The sequence below is a fragment of the Monoraphidium neglectum genome (assembly GCF_000611645.1).
Source record: "Monoraphidium neglectum strain SAG 48.87 unplaced genomic scaffold scaffold00153, whole genome shotgun sequence".
NCBI classification, from domain to species: Eukaryota; Viridiplantae; Chlorophyta; class Chlorophyceae; order Sphaeropleales; family Selenastraceae; genus Monoraphidium; species Monoraphidium neglectum.
In genome coordinates this window covers 1,265-19,234 of record NW_014013475.1, presented here as the reverse complement: position 1 = coordinate 19,234, position 17,970 = coordinate 1,265, and the positions used below count along the sequence as shown (strand labels likewise).

Sequence of the window (17,970 nt, the reverse complement as noted above, 5' to 3'; positions counted from 1 at the left end):
TTGCGCAGCAGATGCGCCTGGAGGTGGGCGGGCCCGCCGCTGCCGCCGGGAGCTGGGGCGGTCACACCAAGTGGCAAGCCGGGGCGCCTTGGTCACACAGCCTGCCCCGCACGCCTCGCAGCCAGCGCTTGGCTGCAGATCAATTGAGGGATGCGGAGCTGAAGCGCGGCATCTCATTGATTCCCCAGCTCGCTCGACACCCCTCCCACACAAAACGACCGTTTGCACAGGTGCACCCCGACCGCCGCGTGCTGCCCGCATCCTCGGCCGACGCCGGTGGCTTGGAAACGGACGCCGACGCCGCTGCAGTGCGCGGGCTGGAACTCGGGGACTCGCTCGTGCTGACCTGTCAAGTGCCCTGGCCGCTCTCCCTGGTGGTGGCCCCCAGCCACCTGGGGCAGTACGCGGACGTGTTCAGCGCCCTGCTGCGCGCACGCCGCGCGTCGCTGCGCCTGGACGCGCTCTGGCGGCGCCTCTGCACGCGCGGCAGCGAGGGCGAGGCGCTCAATCTCGGCGGCGGCGGCGACGGCGCGGCCGCCGGCGCAGCGCGGGTGAAGCGGCTGCGGCGGTGGCTGCACCTCGCCGCGCACTGCGCGCGGAGCTGGCGGGCGTTTGCGCACGAGCAGCTGCTCTGTGGGACGTGCGAGGCGCTCGCGCGGCAGCTGGAGGCGGCGCCGATGAGCGTGGCGGGGATGCGTGCGGCGCACGCGGGCATGCTCGCGCGGGCGCTGCGCGCGTGCCTGCTGCCGCCGGCGCCGAGGGATTCGGATGCGGCGGCGGCGGCGGAGGCGGAGCCGCCGTGGCTGGCGCCGCTCGCGGCAGATGTCAATGGCCTAGTGAGCTGCTGTTGGCGCCTGCAGGCCCTTGCCGCCGGGGCGCTCACGGCCGGCGAGGCGGACGGCGGCGGCTCGGTCGAGCCGGGCGGCGGATGGCCGCAGGGCGGCGCGGCCGACGGCGGCGGCGACGGCGGCGGCGGCTGGGAGCGGGTCGAGGCGGTGGCGGCTGAGCTGGAGGCGCAGCTGGGGCGCGCGCGGGAGCGGCTGGGCGCGGCGGCGGCGTCGGATCCCACTTGGCAGGGGCTGCTGGCCCGGCTGGGGTGAGCTGCGTGCGGGTACATACATAGGCATGCTGGCGGTGACGTTGGCCGGCAGGTACACACGTCGGCCGCTTATTGACGGCAGGTCACAGTAATCACCACCAAGTAACCGTTGTTGCATTGGCAGCCTTGGAGAGGGATGCAGAGGTTTTAAATGGGTGAGAGTTCCTAGGCTGGATGGATTCCGGATTCATCTGCTGGTGGGCTGTCGAGAGAGTAATGCAGGCTTGCACCTTGGGGAAAAGCGGCTCAGGAAAGAAAACCAGGGCATGGTCACAAAGTGAGAAACCAGCCAACATATGCAGCACACACACCACAACTTGAAGAGAGGCATACGCTGCCATGCAGCCAAGAAAGGCGTTCAGAAACCCAACACCAGCATTCGTTATACACGCAGTTGCAGCAACAAAGAACAAAAGCTTGAGTTCATGTTGGCTGGGACAATGCACGTTCTACAGAGATTACCGCCGCCGTTCCCACCCCCTCAGGCCGGCGGGCATGTTACAAGGACGTCCTCTTGAATGTAGTCTCGGACGACCAGGTACTCCCGCAGCTTCTCGGCAGTGTCCAGCAATGCCGTCGAGTTGGCCGCGATGTCCAGCACCCGCTGTATCCTGCACCCGTAGCCGAGCAGCGGCAGGAAAGCTGCGTAGATGTCGGCGCGCGGCACGCCGTCGCGCGTCCAGAACACGGGCGTGACCTCGACCAAGATGTGACGCACGCGGCGCGTGGCCAAGAGGCCCGAAATGGACTTCATCACAGGCAGCTCGTAGCCCTCCGTGTCGATCTTCAGAACGAACACCTCGGCGCTTGTCTCTTTGAGCAACAGGCCGTCAAGCGACACGCTGGCACGCTGGTACGTCTCCGCGACGGGCACCCTCGGCGGCGTGTCGTTCTTCCACGGGACGAAGAACACGCCCTCGCACGCCGCGGGGACCGACAGGTTGAGTGTGGTCGCGACGTCGGACACAGGGGCGTTGACGACGGCCACGCGCCTGCCGGCGACGCCGGGGAGGCCGGGGTTCAGGCAGAAGTTGCGGCGCACGAGGTCGGAGCACACCTTTTGAGGGTCGAACGCGAGGACCTGGCAGCCGTAGGCGGCCGCTATGAGGGAGTAGAACCCCGCGTTGGCGCCGACGTCGAGGAACAGCCCGGGCGCCTTGCCGCCCGCGGCGGCGCCGGCCGGCGCGCAGCCCTCCGAGAACAAGCGCGTGAACACGTCGTGGACGGCGCGCTCGCCTTCGTTGCCGGTGATCCAAGCCATGATACCCTTGCTGGCCGGGTCCAGCACCAAGGGGATCCTCCCCTCCATGTATAGCAACGCGTCGGACATGTTGCGCGCCGGGAGCAGCGTGTTTTGGCAGTCCAAGGCGGCCGTCACGGCCTTGATATGGGGGTACTCGGTCACCAACGCGCCTCCGGCGCCCGCGCCCGCGCCCGCGGGCGCCGCCGCGCCTGTCGCTGCGGCCGCCGGCTTGGACGCGTTGACGGCGATGCTGGCGACGGCGAAGTTGGCTGCGGCGGGGGTCCCGGAGCCGAGGACCTCGAAGAAGCTCAGCGACAAGCCGGCCGCGAGCCCGACCACGACGGCCAGGATCACCGTGAAGGGGCTCTGCCGGTGTTGCGACATTGCGAGGCCGCAGCTCTGCAAGAGCGCACCCCACGGCCGGCGCTGTTCAAATCGACCGCCAGCCGCAGTTCCCTCCCGCCGGCACTGCTGCTGCCAGTGTTGCTGCAGCTAATATTATTGCTGCAATATTTTATGTTTACGCTGCTGCAGCTGCTGCTGCTCCTCTGGGCGATGGCCGCGTAGCAACCAACAGCAGCTTGCACACCTCGACCTGCCGGGTGCAGGAGGCAGCATGGCGGGCACGTTGTTAGCGGCGTTCCACTCCCGTTGATTCAGACCTCCCAAAATTCAACCCAACTCCAATTTCATCACCTGCTATGCCCGCTCAAGTTGTCGTCAGATCGTCCGACGTGATCGCAGTTTTGCGGTACAATCTGTACACCTGTGACGAGAGGCAAGGCACTTGACTTTGTGACGTCTCCTTGCTGCCTACCGTGTACTGTATCTCAAGCTGGGTCTCCAACGAGCAGGTGTGTCATCACATGGGATTGGCAGGTGAGCTCTGGCTGAGCTCTTCGGTACCTCAAAGAGCGCTCTTGGTACATGTTGGACCGCCATCCTGGCACTGATTCTAGCGCATTGCTATTACCACCGCAATTTCAGATTCGCTCGCCCATTCGCTTTGAGCACACTGCTGCTTGCTACGGTGGTGACCACTCTAAATGCCCCACGATAATCGACCCGCGTCACTGCATGCATGCTGCGACGGAGTTAAAGTTTGAGCTTCAACACAATTTCAAACCGTGTCGTCCAGATACCTGCAGCTGCTCAAGCTCATCACTGCTCTGCTTGCGGTCAACAATACTGTGTATTGCACATCAGGACCATCGCTTGTGAAGGCATCCAGAATGCACCCAAAGGCCGCTGTTATTTGCCCTGATAATAGCAGGTGAAGCACAAAATCCTGTATACAGTTTTTCGCATCATGAAATAGATTCGTCCTTTTGTTTTCAGCCGTCTGACCTTGATCAATCGATGCACCTGTGGCATATTTATCGAGGCCGTGCAGGCGACAATGTCGCGCTGGTGTGTTGCCATCCTCGAGCAGGGCCACGCCCAAATCATGCAGGGCACGCGAGTGCGGACGGGTGAGGGCGATTGCCATGAGCTCACCAGGCTGCTGCCTGCTGTGATCGCGGCGTCCGCGCGCGTGCTTCTGGAGCTGCCGTCCACGATCACAAGGCCTGCGTTTGCGACCAAATTCACGCACCCGCCAGCACTGCCGCGGGGCCATCCCCTGGCCCTTTCCAAGAACGGTGCATTCACTACGTTGTGTCTGGAATGCATCCCGGGCTCGCAGGGGGATTAAGCACCGCCGCGAGGCCCGGCCCGACGCCGACTGACACCTGTGGGAGGCGGGTTCAATTCGCAGCACTCTGCGTCATGTCGCTTGCGCTCACTGCGCTCTCAGGCCCCCTTCGCATTGCCTCTCTTTCCATCAGCGACCGAGATTCTCATCATTATGACCACAGTATCGAATTGCACACTTGCTGGGCACTATGATAATGTTCCTACAGATGGCACCTGCGCTTTCCAACAGGCAGAGTCTGAGCGATCGCACTCTTGCTCAAGCCACGTGTCCAGCCACAGATCAGAGCGGATTGGGGCTAGAAACACACGCACTTATCGGCAGAAGGGGGTCACTCACCCATCCTGGGGGGTCGGCACCCGTTGAGCGGGCGGCAGGTTGCGACACTCATGTCTTCAACGCGCGCCTGCGTAGCAGTGTTTCGACCACCCTCCTCCTGCGTGTGCGTAACTTCACTTTTCTAACGTGGCACACCACCATCCTTGAGGGCCGTTGGGCGTTCTTGAGGCCTGCAGCCAATGCCAGTGTCACATCCAGCACCACCGTATCCATCCCAGAACACGTCACTAAGTCCAATGCACGCTGTAGGGTATCTTCGTGCTATTGTATACAGTATCATTTAGCATCACGGGCGTTGCACACATACCCGCCTTGTGTTTGCAGAGCCACTGTCATTGGTCGCTCACCCTAGCGTGGGCAGAAGAACCCTCGACCTCAACAAACCCGCGTAGTGGTAGGTTTGTATCCCTGGAACCAGTCAGCTGGCCCTCGGGACTCTTCGTTGGGCTGCAGAGTGTGTCCGACTGCCGAAGGCCCGAGCCAGTCAGCCACAGCGCTGTACGTGCCGGGACAGGCAGATTACTGCATTCAAGCCTTCCGTCTGCTGGCTGGCCGCCTTGAGTTTGCCCGACCAACTTGCTGAGGTTCGCCCAATACCACCTTCACGCGTCATCTCTCCACTCTGCAGCCCACACTCGGGCCGCGGCGCGTGTTGTCCCGGTTCTCGTGCATCCCGGCGGCCTCAACTCGGCCTGCGTCGCAGCGCCGCGGCCGCAGCAGCAGCAGGCGACCCGCGGTAGTCGTATTCACCATGGACGCGCTCCCCCCGAACCAGGGCGGCGCCGGCGGCAGCGGCGGCACGCCGCCTGGCAAGCAGGGCGGCCAGCAGCAGGCGGGCCAGGCGCAGCCGGTGGTCGACCTGTTTGGGTCCGACCTCTACACAGCAGGCGTAACCCTGCTGCTGCTGATCCTGGGCCTCATGGGCGCGGCCATGACCCCGCGGGCGTGCACATGCTGAGCTTGGCGGGAGGCGCGCGCTGCACATGGCCGAGGCGCCGCGGCGAGCGGCGGCGTAGCGCGGTTGCAGCTGGGTCTCTGCGTGGGTGATCGGCCGCGCTCCCAACAGCGCTTGTGCCCCCCGCTCGTGCCCGCATGCTGCGCCCGTTCTGTCCACGCTGGTGCGACAGAGGGTGTGCTCAAGCAGATGGCATGGGAAGGCCGGGCCCCTTTGCGCGGGCTCTGTTGCGCACTGCAAGCGGGCTGGCAACATGGCCCGCCTGCATGTTGCCCCTGCGGCTGGCCTGTGACTATGCCAACGCCTGGCACGTGCACACACGTCTGCGCCGCACCATGTGAAGGGTTGGCGTTGCATGAGCAATCCAGTTGGCTTCAAGCTTGCTACGAGGCGTCACCTGCAATCGACTCTGTTTACTAATTACTAACATCAATTTGACGGACGCAAGCGTGATTTTTACGCAAGCTACTTGGGAACCGGAGCAGGCACGGGTACCGCCTGCCATCTCCCCCTCTCCCAAGACGCCAGCTTGCGCCGGCTTTGTATACTGTGCGCGACCTAGGGGCGCAGGGGTGGGGGCATGGTCCCCCCTCGGCGCCTGCACATTGAGCGGACGGAGTGCGCATGGGGTCCCGGGATTGCAAGATCAGCGCTTTTCCGCCGCATGTGACGGCTTGTAAATAATTCAATCCTGCATCAATACACCGAAGCCCTGAGACTGATCACATGAGGTCAGCAGCGGGGACAGCACCTGCCCTGATGATGTTTGAGGCACTGATTTGTGACAGCACAGCAGGGAGTTGCTGCAGTGCCGCGCAGACACAGGTCCTGCTAGGATCTGCGATGCGTCAGGCCCCGAGTCTTGCCAGCTACGGTGACGGGATATGTGCCGTCAGGTCAACGGGCCAAGCTCGGGGCGATTGTCATGGCTGCTCCTGATGGCTGCTCTTGCGCCTGCCTTCTAGTGTGCATTCCCTTGTTTGCAACCAGAGGCAGCAGGGTGCCCTGCCGTGGTTGCAACCCACACCAAAGTATCTGCGGGTCCTCAGGAATGGTCGTGCCCTGACTGTCTCGCTCGGGCTGGGCTGCCTGCACGCTTGAGCTTTCCGAGCAGCTCGCTCCCGCGCCGCTTGCGACGATGCTCAGCCCAAGCTCCGCCCAGGCAGCCTTTTCATGGGCTTGATTCGCGGGCTTATTCAAAACGTGGTTCTGCCATCAGAGCCTGGCAAGCTTTGGGCACGCCCTGCAGCTTGCCTGCATATTGGAGCACAAGGATGGTGCGGATGTGCATGATTGCACCACATGTGCACAGCACAACTCGGGAGTCCCCCGTGCCAGCACCCCAACACCGGGTGCTGCGCTGCGCCTGCTGCTGCTGCGCTACTGAGCACCGCTCCCAGGCATCCACATTCTCTGCAGCCCCCACCACTCCCAGCAACCCCATAATCCACCACCATGATCCACCATAATCCGCCGTGCAGCACAGCAGAGGCCTCCGTTACACTGCAGGCACGCACACCCCAGGCCCCGCCCTCCCGGGCGGCCCCGCGGGGCGCGTGGGCGAGCCGCGGGCTGCCCTAGAACTTGAGGAGGTGGGGCCGGTCGCCGTCGCGCAGCGTGAAGCGGGAGCCGAGGTAGCCCTTGAGGTCAGCGCTCAGCGCGGGCAGCAGCGCGGCGTCGAGCGCCTTCTGGTTGGCCACGTACTCGGCCGCCAGGGGCTTCTTCTCGGCGTCGCCCTGGCGGTTGGAGAGAGGGGCGGCGGGGGGAGGGGCGCACAGTGAGGGGGCGGCGCGAGCGGGATGTCGCCGGGGCTTGAGGTTTGCGGGGGCCGCAGGGTGGAGTGCCCTCTGTCGTCCTTTGGCTAGCCTAGGCACAACTACAGCCGCTCTGCACTCGTCCGCAACCGCCAGACTGGACCCCGACCACCGGCGGCAACTGGACCCCGGCGGCCCGCCCTGCCACGACGCCCCCACAATCTCAGCCTCCCCTAGACCGAAGCAGCGGCGCGCGCATGTGAATAAGTGCCATGCCACACCTATTCCAAAGTTCATGTGTTGAAACGCAAACCCTGGCCCCACTTCACTCCACACGTACACACACACACACACAGAGTGTCTCTGTCTCGCTCCCTCACACACACACACACACGAAATCACTCACACGCACTCACACGCTCTCTCTCACTTTCTCTCACCCACACCCATACAACATGCACCCCCCCCCTACACACACACACCTTGAAGAAGTCGTCCTCGCCCTTCTTCTTGGCCTTCTTGTCCTCCGCCGCCTTGAAGTAGCCGTCGGTGAACTTGGCCAGGTCCAGCTGCGGCAGCTCCACCTGGGGATGCGGATTGCACGCGCGCAAGGGGGGGGGGGCACGACACCAGGCGGGTGAGTGGTGGTGCGCCAGGCCAAGGATGGCGGCAGGGCGCGAGGCCGGGGGGGAGTTGTGCTGGGGTGGTGGCGGGCCGGCGGGGTGCCGCGCGGGAGCTGCGGGCGGCGCTGCGCCTGCTGCCGCCAGCGCCGCCGACTGCGGGTCTACTGCTGCGGATCGCAAGGTCTGATCACTGCCCTGCCGCGCCACCGCTGCGGGGCGGCGTGGCCGCCCGCAGCTGCTGCTCCGCTAGCAGCGCAGCGCTGGCTGAGCGTGCGCCGCTGCGGCATGGCCCACGCCAACCGTTCGCAAACAATGCTGCAGCGCCCTGCGCCTTGCGCCGCTGCCATAGCCACAGCCACGCTTTCGCCATCGGGGCGCCGCGGCAGCCGCTGCCGGCTCGTCAGGCTGCCGCCATGGCCATGCTTGACTTGATGCTGCATTATCCACGCCATCCTTGGGTGCCTGGCCAGTCAAACCAGTCCGAGGCCCCTCACACCAGACCGCTGCCCCGCACTCGCCAGTCCTGACGCTCGCCCCGTCATCCTGCTGCCGCGCCCGCCACCACCACGCCGCCGCGCGACGCGTCTGCCGCCGACATCGCCGCCGGCGCCAGCACCGCGAACAGCGCGGCCCATGCTGCGCTGCGAGCGGTGCACGCTACGACGGGCACGCCCAGTCGTTTGCAAGCCCAGCTAACGCTCGCCGCCCATGTTTGCCCGCACACGTGGCTGCCGACGCCCCGCAGGAGACGCGGCGGCGCACCTTGGTGCTGGTGGCGATGACGTAGGCCTGGTTCACGCGGCGCGCGGGCACGCCATTGACCTTGAAGGGCCCGGTCACCAGCAGCAGCCCGCTCTCCAGCTGCTTCAGGAAGACCACGCGCTTCCCCTTGAAGCGGCCCGCCAGCAGGATCAGCACCGTGCCGGGCGTGATGCTGGCGCGCAGCTTGGTGGGCTTGCGCACCGCGCGGACGGAGAGCGGCTTGGCCACATCGTCGGCGGGGTAGAAGCGGGGCGCCTTGGCGGCGGGCGCGTCCGCCTTCTGCTGCTTGGGGGTGGTGGGGAACTTGCCGCCGTGCTTCTTCTTGATGGCCCACAGCCCGCGCCGCTTGTAGGTCTTCGACCGCCCGTGGGCGGTGATGCCCTTGGCGATGACCGTGGCCTTCGCCTAAGCGGCAGGTGTTTGTGCAAGGGCGGGGCGCCGGTTGCCAAGGGATGCGGAGAAGAGGCGGCGCGGCAACAGGGCAAGCAGCAGCGGCGCCGGCCGTGGGTGTTCTGGCCGCTGCATGTCGCGCCGGTGCCTCTGCAACACTCCCGGTACTGTTGCATGTATATCTGCATCTCCTGCCACGCGTGCAGGCCGTCTGCTGTCCAGACGAGCGAACGCTGCATGCCGCGGTCCGTCGAAGCTCCATCACTCTCCAGAGAGCAAACGTCCCCTTGACTGCACAATCAGAAACGTTTTGCCACTCATCACGTCTGCCAGGGCGCCAGCAGCCAAGGTCCCTGCACTAGGCCGCCCTCCTCGCGGAAAGCCTTGGCGGTCTCAAGACGCTCACCATGATGTCCCACTAGGCTGTCTAAGACACACGGGAAAGAGGGTCAGGTGCAGGCCCCCTGCACACTTCAGGACGTCGACGGCCAATGAACCGGCACAACTTGGTATGCGACACCCCACCACACTCCAGAGGTGCATACCGTCGTGTGTTGTCTAAAATCAGCCGTGTTTGAGGCTGCACGTGAGAGGACTCGCTAGCATTTGTAGTGAGGTGGCGGTGGTGCAGTCCCAGCCTTGAGCAGGAGCGCCCACAGAAGCAATGCAGGTGTGATTCTTGGTACTGAATTGGTCAGTATTCGATTGCCGTGTCAATGCGCGTGCGGGACAGGTCGCTCCTGCGTGGTGGTGGCGAGCTCCCTGTTTGGCATCGCCTGAGCACGCCCATGCCCTCGCACGCATGCCGTGGCGCATCATCAGGCGTCTCAGAGGGCTTTCGTGGGCCAGCCGGTCGCAGCCCGCCGCGTACAGCCGTTCTCGGCGGCGCGCGGCGTGGTGGTCGTGCGCGCCGCCGCCGAGCCCGCCGAGCGGCTCCGCCTGCACAACCTGAGCCCTCAGAAAGGCTCGCGCCGCGACGAGAAGCGCAAGGGTCGCGGTTACGGTGGTCACCAGGTGCGCGGTGCTGCGTATGATGGCGTATGGGCTCATACGCAGTGCCTGTGCGAAGCGCAGCACAGGCCGTCTCCTCAGCTGTGCAGCCAGCAGCATCGTGGACTAGGGTGTCCAGCCTGTTGCACAGCAGATTGGCAGACACTCCTCACAGCATGAATATCGGCGCATTTTGTTGTGATCACAGCGGTATCGGTGCACAACAGTGGGAGCGGACTCGGCTGCGGCGCTGGCAGCGTTTGTTTGAGTGCTTCATTTGACCCCTTCCAGCCGCTTGGCCGGTTCTGGTGGCAACAAGCGACAGCGGCGCATCTGCAGCCATGGCCATACAGAGAGCAACGCAGTCCTGTTCATGTTGGAGCCAGAATCACATCAGCCAGTGTTGAAAGCAGCAGCAAGCGGCCCGCTTATCTATGGCTTACCAAACTTCAAACCCCAACCCCTCCCTTGCCCGCCATGCACCCTTACCGTCCCCTGCCATTTGCGCACAGGGTGGTACCTGCGGTTTCGGCACGCGCGGCCAGAAGGCGCGCTCGGGCTCCGGCACGCGCCCCGGCTTTGAGGGCGGGCAGATGCCCCTGTACCGCCGCCTGCCCAAGCTCCGGGGTATTGCTGGCGGTGAGCCGGGGGCCGCGCACGCGGCGGCCGGGATGTTGTATTTGGGGGCATGGCGGACAGCAGCGGCCCCATTGCTGACGCTTGCGGACAGCAGCGGCCCCATCACTGACGCTTGCGCCAGCCAAACACAGGCCGCTGCCGTTCGATTCGCCCATATCGCGCAGCAATGGGCGCAGCGGGCAGGACGGACGGATGCGTGGCCGGTGTGCGACCCTCGCCGCACATCTGTCGCTTCTCTCCTGTGTGTATGTGTTACCAGCCGCCTTGAGCCTGACTCTCAGCCGCGCGATTCAACCTCCCAAGGCATGTCTGCCGGCCTTCCCAAGTACGTGGTCGTGAACCTGGATGATCTGGACAAGGCCTTCGAGGCGGGGTCCGAGGTTACCTTGGACGCCATCCAGTCCAAGGGTCTCCTCAACATCAGCGGCCGCGACACCAAGCTCGGCCTGAAGGTGAGGGGGGAAGGGGAGGGACAGGGAGGGAGCTTGCACGCGCACATATGTGTGTATTTGTCCGCCAGGTTTGTGTGGGGGATGTCTCGCTGCTGCTTTGCGTGGTCAAGAGCAACCAGCAACGGCGCAGCAGGCTGCGGCGCACGGCGTGCACTCAGCCGCGGCGCAGCACTGCGGCATCGCCCCGCGCGATGCCGCCCGCCCCCGACGCCGCCGCCCCGCCCCCGTTGCCGCCGCCCACTCCTCTGCACAGGTCCTCGGCAGCGGCAGCCTGAGCAAGGCGCTCACGATCAAGGCGGACGCCTTCAGCGCGTCCGCCTCGGAGAAGATCGGTGCCGCCGGCGGCAGCGCGGAGGCCGCGGCCGCCAAGATCAAGTGGACCCGCCGCGCGCATGAGAAGCGCGTGAAGGAGCTGGTGGCTGCCGGCCTTGACCCCAAGAAGGAGGCCGCTAAGGCCAAGGCGGCCCGGGCTGCGGCCAAGAAGAAGTGATCGGGGCCGGCGGTAGTCTTTGTTCTCTCGGCGGCCGCCTTGGTGGGGTCGGCTGGAGGAGACCAGCCTCTTGCCACCCCTGATACCAGTTGGGGGCTGCTGGAATTCGGCAGTTTCCTCATGTAAACGGTCTCACGCAAGTGGACCCTGGGCTGCCGCTGCAAGCGTGGAACAGCCGTCCCCAAGGATGGCCAGGATGCGGGAGGGCTTGGCGGGTGGATGGTTCGGGAGGCGGGGGTTTGTGAGGGAGCACCAATCCAGGAGCGTGCCCTAAGATGTGCAGCCCAAAGCTGCAAAAGCGGCGGTATGATGCCGCACCCGGCAATTGCGTGGGAAGTTTGGGCGCTGTTGTCACTTTTCGCAACGAACGTCATGCAGGCCCATACACACGTGTCGAAGTCGCTTTTGGCTGCCTGATAGTCATGTCATCCGACACATTAGTGAAGCCTTCTGTCATGAATCCTGTTGTTGCTGGTGACTCGGTGACCGCAGGTCTCGCCAGATATTAGAGCGGCGCGCAGGGCAATGTGGCACGGCAGAAGCTGTATTTTCGCACCCACCAGACGGTCTAGAAACGGCGCGGGTGTGATCTCCGGACCACCGCGGTCGCTTGGCCGTTTCGGCGGGATTGTGGGGGCGATGGACCTACTCTGGAGCTGGTGCAGATGTGGAGAGGCCGTTCCGAGTAGCAAGGCGCTCCTCAAAGCCGCGCTGACGGGCGACGCGCCAACCGCAGCGGCGTGCATCAGGTGCCGCCCGCGCACTTGCATATACAGTTGGTTTGTGTGTAGCAAAGGTCTCTTGGAATCCACCCGCGGCTCGCAAAACGCGTGCCGCGCTCGATGCGCCCGGCGCCTTCGTGCTCTTCTGACAAGCGGCCATTGCACAACAATGCACCCAACGCCTCCGCCGCCCTATGATGGCCGTCCCCCTCAGGGCCAACCCGAAGCTGGCGCTTGCGCGCGACTGGAGTGAGTGCTTGCGTTGGTCAGGCTGTCCTGAAGGCGGCAGCCGCGCCCGGGAGGGCGGCACACCGCCGGCGGGTGGTCGAGGGCGGCAGCTGCGGTGGCTGCGGCGCCGGGAGGGCCAGGCGGGAGCGTGTGGCTGCGACACAGGAGGGCGGGGCAGCCGCTGGCCCTGCGGTATGCAGCATTCCCATCCCCACACGAACCTCACCAGGCCTCGCTGACCCCACAGCGACGGTGGGATGGTATGGTAGGGCACTAATCCAGCCCGCAAGTGTTTCTGCTCAGATTGCCGTTGCACATGTTCGCCCCGACCCGTCCCGCAGCCCGCCACAACGCATGGCACAGGGCCGCGGAGCACGGTCATGCTGATGTCATACAGGCTATGGCAGACGCGCTGCTCTGCCCTGGTTCCTCACAGCAGCAGCAGCAGCAGCAGCAGCAGGAGCAGCAGCAGGGCCGGACCGCCAGCACGGTCGGCGGCGGCGGCAGGAGCAGCGGCGACGAAGCTTCACGCGTAGGCAGCGGCCGCCCCGCCGAGGCAGAGGCGGGTGGGGACGCGGGACGCACGGAGCTGCTGCGAAAAGCCATCAATCAACAGGATGATTGGTGAGCGCGATCGGGCATGCGGCCGGGTCCACGCGCTGATGTGGCTTGCCCCTCGACGTGCGTTATGTGTGTCAGCTGTGCTTCACTCAGCAATGTCTGCGCCAGCTACAAGCAGGTGTTTGCACCTCTTGTTGCCGCCACTCAGCAGCACCTCGTGCATTGCACCCAGCACCAGCAGCGGCACCAGCAGCAGGGGCAGTAGCAGCAGAGCGGCATCAGCACCAGCAGCAGCAGCAGTAGCAGCCAAGGGGCCCCAGTGCACAAGCGCGCGGTGCCAGCGATCAACCCCCAGACCCCTCCCCATCGACGTCGGCCCCGCGCCTCCATTGCTATCACCCCTCGCAACCGCGCAGCGGCCTAACCCCTCTGATGCTGGCCTGCGTGTACAAATCCGAGGCGTGCGTGAGGATCCTCATGGTGCTGGGGGCGAACCCCTTCCAGCTGGACTGCCTCGGCCGTGGCGCCCTGGTGAGTGCTCGCGGGGCGCGCACGGCCGCGCGGGCGCTGCCGCCGCGCTTTGGCGCCAAGGGGCCGCGGGGAGAAAGGTCGCCGGTGCGTTGCGTCCAACAGCGTGGGCCTGTCGGCGGCCGCTGTTGCGGTAAATGAGCTGGAGCCAGCTTCTGCTGCGGCCAGCGCCTGTCCGGTGCTCGTAATCCGCATGCATGCGCGTGTGCAGACAGCGAAGCTGGTTTTCTCACTGGGAACGCGACGCTCGACGCCCTGCGCGGCGCCTCCCCTTCTCAGCACTATGCCGCATTAGTCAGCGCCGCGGACTGCATCAACGAGCTGCTGTCTGGTTACACGGGCCCGCGGGACGGCTGGGTGTACTGCGAGCCCAACACGCGGGACACCCGGCTGGTGGACATGAGGTCTGTGTTTGGGTACACTGCCCTGCACTACGCGGTGTTTGCGGAAAAGATGGACGCCGTCAAGGTGGGCGCGCGCGCGCATGCGTGTGTGTGTGTGCACATGTTTGTGTTTGGTGAGAGGATGGATGTTGTCGATGTGTATGAGTGTGTGTGTGTGTGTGTGTGTGTGCGTGCGTGTGTGTGTGTGTGTGTGTGTGTGTGTGTGTGTGTGCACGCGCACGCGCACGCGCGAAATCGCTGTTGCAAGTGAGCGAGTCGGCCGGATGGCCGCGCCGGGCCAGCTGCGTCAGCAGTCTCACGCGCGGCGCCTTGCTGAGGCGGCCTCGTCGACCTCCACTTTTTATTTGGCACCAGCGTAAATCAAGCAATTCCCCCGATTGGCAGGCGTTGGCGTCGTACGAACCGACCCTCACCATAGTCAACACAGACGTCGAGCCGCTCATCAGCGTCGGCATCGGCAACACCCCCCTGTGAGTTCCAGAGGTGCTGCCGCCGCCCGGCGCTGCGGCTTGCGTCCCTGTGCGCTCGACCCCGGCCGCCCTTGCCGGGAAGGGTGCTGTCGCCGGCAGATAAGGCGCAGCGCCACCTTTGGGGCCGTACGGGGGCAGATGCGTCCGATCAACTTCGCCCGCCTTTTATCTGGGATGGGCCCCTGAGTGATGCCCCTGCACGCTGCAGTTGGTGGTGGTGGTGGTTTGGTCGTGTTGATGATGGTGGTTTTCCCGCCCCACTTCACCAGGCACCTGGCCGCCTACGTGGGGTCACTCGAGATGGTCAAGGCGCTCCTGGCGATCCACATGCAGGTGGGAGATATGAAGATCCCCGGTACGAGATCCCATTGATCCCGCGACAAGATGCGGGGCGATCTAGACTATGGCGCCTGCTCGCTGGTTCCGCGGACGTGGGTCGCCCATGCCCCGCGGCATCGAGGGCGTTGGCTGACTGCTTGCACCCACTGGCGCCACCCGAAAACCTCCCAACAACAGATGATGAGCGCGGGGCAGGAAGTCATGCAGGCGGGCAACCATCAGTGGGGCCAGCGGTACAATGGTGAGGGGCGCTGCTTTTCCTATTGCTGACCTTGGCTGGGGGCGGCAGGATGCTCAAACGTTGGCCCCGGCCGGGGTTCAACATCTTTGGAATGAGCCAGCTCATCAGTGTCACTGTTGCCTCCTGTGTCCCTGTTTGTCTATTGTGGTGCCGCCAGCTCTGGGGCCGGCCGCCGCCTGAGCAGCGGCGCCCTCAGCGCAGCGGCGGCAGCAGACGCGCCCGAGCCGTCGCCGCGCCGCGCCGCCCCTCCGCGGCGCCGCGATGCACGGGGCCCGCGCTGGGCGAGGAGTCCCGTCGCTGTTTCTTTCGCGGTCGGCTCCCCTGGGAAACGCTGCCTTTCGCCGTTGGGATTCAACCCACGACGGCACACGTGGTGACATCATCCTGTTGTCCTGGCCCCTCGTGTGCCGACGCCGTCCGGCCGGCCCCAAGCCGCCACACGCTCGGCCCCACCCATCCTGCCGACCCCTGCCCTCTGCGCCGCCCTGCTGCGCCGCAGCCGACATCCGCCACGTGCGCAACCGCCGCGGGCTGATGGCGTTCCACGTTGGAGTGCTGCGGCACGGCGAGAGGCTCAACGAGTGCGCGCCTCCGCCGCCGCCGCCGCTGCCGCCGCCGCTGCGCCGAATCCCCGCCCGCGGGCGCCGCAGCTGCCGCATTGAAGTGTTGGGAGACGCTTGCATGCCACGACGCGCCTTTCGCACGCCAGTCCGTGCGCCTTCCGTACGTCTGCCCGCGTGCTGGCGTTCCTGCCTTCCCAGCATGTGTACCCCTCCACCACAAAACCAACACACACACACACACACATGCCGCGTCCACTCTTCGCCCCCTAAGGCTGCTGCATCCAGATGTGCCGTACACCTTCATATTCAATAATGAGGACATGGCCGGGGGCGCCGTGCGCATGTTTGGGCCCCCAAAGGTGCGGCGCATCCCGCGGGGCTCTCGAATCCCAGGCTCTGCCGCGGCGCAATGTCGTAATCATCACCACTGCGACCGCCCCGGCCTGCCGACGCCAGCGTGGGGGTCAGCGAAGAGGGTGCAGTGCATCGAGCCACCCAAACCGCTGGAATCGCGGACCCTGGCGCATCATCCCACAAGCAGCCGAGGTCCAGGAACCGCCCCTTTGCATCCCGCTGCCCCCGCGCGCCGCGCAGCTGGCCGTCCTCGCGGCGGGCGCCCTGCAGGGGAAGCTGCTCGCCGACCTGGCGGCGGTCACGGAAGCCGCCGAGAAGGCGGCCGAGGCGGCCGGCCTCGACCTGGACTGCGAGCCCGCCGCGGCAGCGGCGCCGGAGTGCAGTCCAGGGACGCCGGCGCCGAGCGTCGAGGGGGCGCTGGCAGAGGCGGGGGCGGCCGTTGACGCGTGCGTGTCAGTAGACAGCGCGAGGCGCGCGGCGGCGGCGGCGGACGCGATAAGCAGGAATTTGGAGGCCCTCCGGGTGTCAGCGTTTGCGTCCGCGTCGAGCGCCCTGCCGGCGTTCAGCGTGGCGAGCGCGTCGCTGGCTTCCGACGCGGGCGCGTCGCTGACCCCGACGAGCGACGCCGGCGCCGCGGCCGCGCTGGCGCCGGCGGCGTCGGCGCCGCTGCAGCTCCCGCCGCCGCTGCAGCAGCAGCGGCAGCAGCAGCAGCAGGACGCCGCGGCGGCGGCGGCGGCGGCGCTGGTTGCGCAGCAGCTGCCGGCCGATGCGCAGCAGCTGGCGTGCGCGGGGACGGCGCCGACGCTCGCGGCGGCCGGCACGGGCGGCGCCAGCAGGCATGGCTCCATTCCCTCAATTTCTGGGGCGTCCGAGAGCGCGGTCAGGCAGGCGCGCTTCCTCGCGGCGGCGCGCATCGCCGCGCTCGGCGCGGCCGCGCGGCGCGCGAGCCTGACGCGCGCCCGGGGCAGCATGGGCGGCGGCGGCGGCGGCGGCGGCGGCAGCAGCGCGGCGGCATCGTTTTCAGAGTTGGTGGCCGGCGGCGCTGGGGCGGGGGGCCAGCGGGGGAGCCTGATTGGCTCCAGGGGGAGCGGGCGTCTAAGGTGAGGCGGCGGCAGCGCGGGCGGCACCCACCCAGCGCGGGGCTCGCAGCGTTGCTTGCTGGTGTTGCACGCATGGGTTGCGAGGAAAAGAAGCCGCCCTGAAGAACCACAACATCAGGGCGCCCATGGCACCAGGGCTGGTGCCCCAGGGCTGGTCCAGTCAATCGCTCAACTGGGGTGAACTTGATGTTCAATCATGATGACACAGTTTTTCACAACACGTTTTGCAACCTGCTGCGGCGCCTCCCGCGGCCGCGCACCTGCTCCACACGCCGCCGCGTGCCCCGCAGCAGGAGCGGCTCAGCGCTGCAGCGCGGCCTGCAGCAGCACGCGCAGTTGCTGCAGCGGCAGCAGCAGGAGGAGGGGGACGACGGCGCCGACGACCTCGACGCTGCGGCGGCCGCCGCCGCCGCCGCGCTGGGCCTGGGTCTGACTGACAACGCCGCGGCCGCCGACCAGCTCGCCGGCGCCGGCGCCGACGGCAGCGGCGGCGGCAGCAAGCAGGGGGACAGCGGCGGGGGCGGTGCGTTCCCCTCGACGGACTCAGCAGCGGGGGAGGTGCCGGGGGCGGCGGCGTCGGGGCGGCCGGAAGTGGAACAGGCGCTGGGGGAGGGGGGCGCCCTCGAGGCCGTGCTCGGCGGCCGCGGCTTGGGGGCGCGGCCCGAGGAGGTGCAGCGCACGTACCGGCTGCTGCTGCTCGCCAACGGGGTCGACAGCATCGCAGGTGCGCCGCCGCTGCCGCTGCTGGCTGCGGTGCGGGAGCTCGTTGTTGAACTACTAGTATCAGAGGGTTGTCCATCCTGCCGCCGTAGTGGCGCAAAGGCATCTCCATATAGCAGCCTGCTTGCTCGCCGCCACAGCGTGGCCGCTGCGAGGGCCGCGGCGCGTTCTGAAGGTCTTCGATTGACCAACCACCGCGTCGGGCTTCTCAGCGCCCTCCCAATCCGGGGTGCTGCTGCCCCTGCGCCCCCAGGCCCCTCACCTGGGCCCTCCCTTCCGGGCCCCCCCCCCCACACACACACACCCTGCAG

At 66.3% G+C, this 17,970-nt stretch overlaps 7 protein-coding genes across 7 annotated transcripts in view; 4 read left to right on the top strand and 3 right to left on the bottom strand.

Moving 5' to 3' along the window:
- Positions 1-1,100, top strand: part of MNEG_1517 (hypothetical protein) — a gene marked incomplete at both ends in the record, with an annotated part of 4,599 nt that extends 3,499 nt beyond the window's left edge. Inside the window, one exon of the mRNA XM_014050004.1 lies at positions 231-1,100. Within this exon, the coding sequence (XP_013905458.1) occupies positions 231-1,100 (870 nt within the window). The remainder of the gene's footprint in view (positions 1-230) is intronic.
- A 480-nt stretch (positions 1,101-1,580) lies between these two features.
- On the bottom strand, positions 1,581-2,726 carry MNEG_1516 (hypothetical protein; the record flags this gene model as incomplete). Its single annotated transcript, XM_014050003.1, has 1 exon — positions 1,581-2,726. The coding sequence occupies one exon, from the start codon at positions 2,724-2,726 to the stop codon at positions 1,581-1,583; it is 1,146 nt and encodes a 381-aa protein (XP_013905457.1).
- A 2,399-nt stretch (positions 2,727-5,125) lies between these two features.
- On the top strand, positions 5,126-5,332 carry MNEG_1515 (hypothetical protein; the record flags this gene model as incomplete). The annotated part of the gene is made up of 1 exon (XM_014050002.1): positions 5,126-5,332. The coding sequence occupies one exon, from the start codon at positions 5,126-5,128 to the stop codon at positions 5,330-5,332; it is 207 nt and encodes a 68-aa protein (XP_013905456.1).
- Positions 5,333-6,906: 1,574 nt separating this feature from the next.
- MNEG_1514 (ribosomal protein L6, component of cytosolic 80S ribosome and 60S large subunit) lies at positions 6,907-7,993 on the bottom strand (the record flags this gene model as incomplete). Its single annotated transcript, XM_014050001.1, has 3 exons — positions 6,907-7,065; positions 7,566-7,667; positions 7,898-7,993. The coding sequence occupies 3 exons, from the start codon at positions 7,991-7,993 to the stop codon at positions 6,907-6,909; spliced, it is 357 nt and encodes a 118-aa protein (XP_013905455.1).
- A 251-nt stretch (positions 7,994-8,244) lies between these two features.
- Positions 8,245-9,120, bottom strand: MNEG_1513 (60S ribosomal protein L6; the record flags this gene model as incomplete). Its single annotated transcript, XM_014050000.1, has 3 exons — positions 8,245-8,347; positions 8,431-8,873; positions 9,091-9,120. The coding sequence occupies 3 exons, from the start codon at positions 9,118-9,120 to the stop codon at positions 8,245-8,247; spliced, it is 576 nt and encodes a 191-aa protein (XP_013905454.1).
- Positions 9,121-9,522: 402 nt separating this feature from the next.
- MNEG_1512 (50S ribosomal protein L15) lies at positions 9,523-11,429 on the top strand (the record flags this gene model as incomplete). The annotated part of the gene is made up of 5 exons (XM_014049999.1): positions 9,523-9,528; positions 9,681-9,872; positions 10,361-10,487; positions 10,791-10,939; positions 11,193-11,429. 5 exons carry the CDS (start codon positions 9,523-9,525, stop codon positions 11,427-11,429), a joined length of 711 nt encoding a protein of 236 aa, XP_013905453.1.
- Positions 11,430-13,372: 1,943 nt separating this feature from the next.
- Positions 13,373-17,846, top strand: MNEG_1511 (hypothetical protein; the record flags this gene model as incomplete). Its single annotated transcript, XM_014049998.1, has 10 exons — positions 13,373-13,471; positions 13,748-13,936; positions 14,257-14,342; positions 14,612-14,675; positions 14,859-14,922; positions 15,422-15,587; positions 15,757-15,844; positions 16,080-16,939; positions 17,230-17,663; positions 17,800-17,846. The coding sequence occupies 10 exons, from the start codon at positions 13,373-13,375 to the stop codon at positions 17,844-17,846; spliced, it is 2,097 nt and encodes a 698-aa protein (XP_013905452.1).
- Positions 17,847-17,970: the final 124 nt, after the last annotated feature.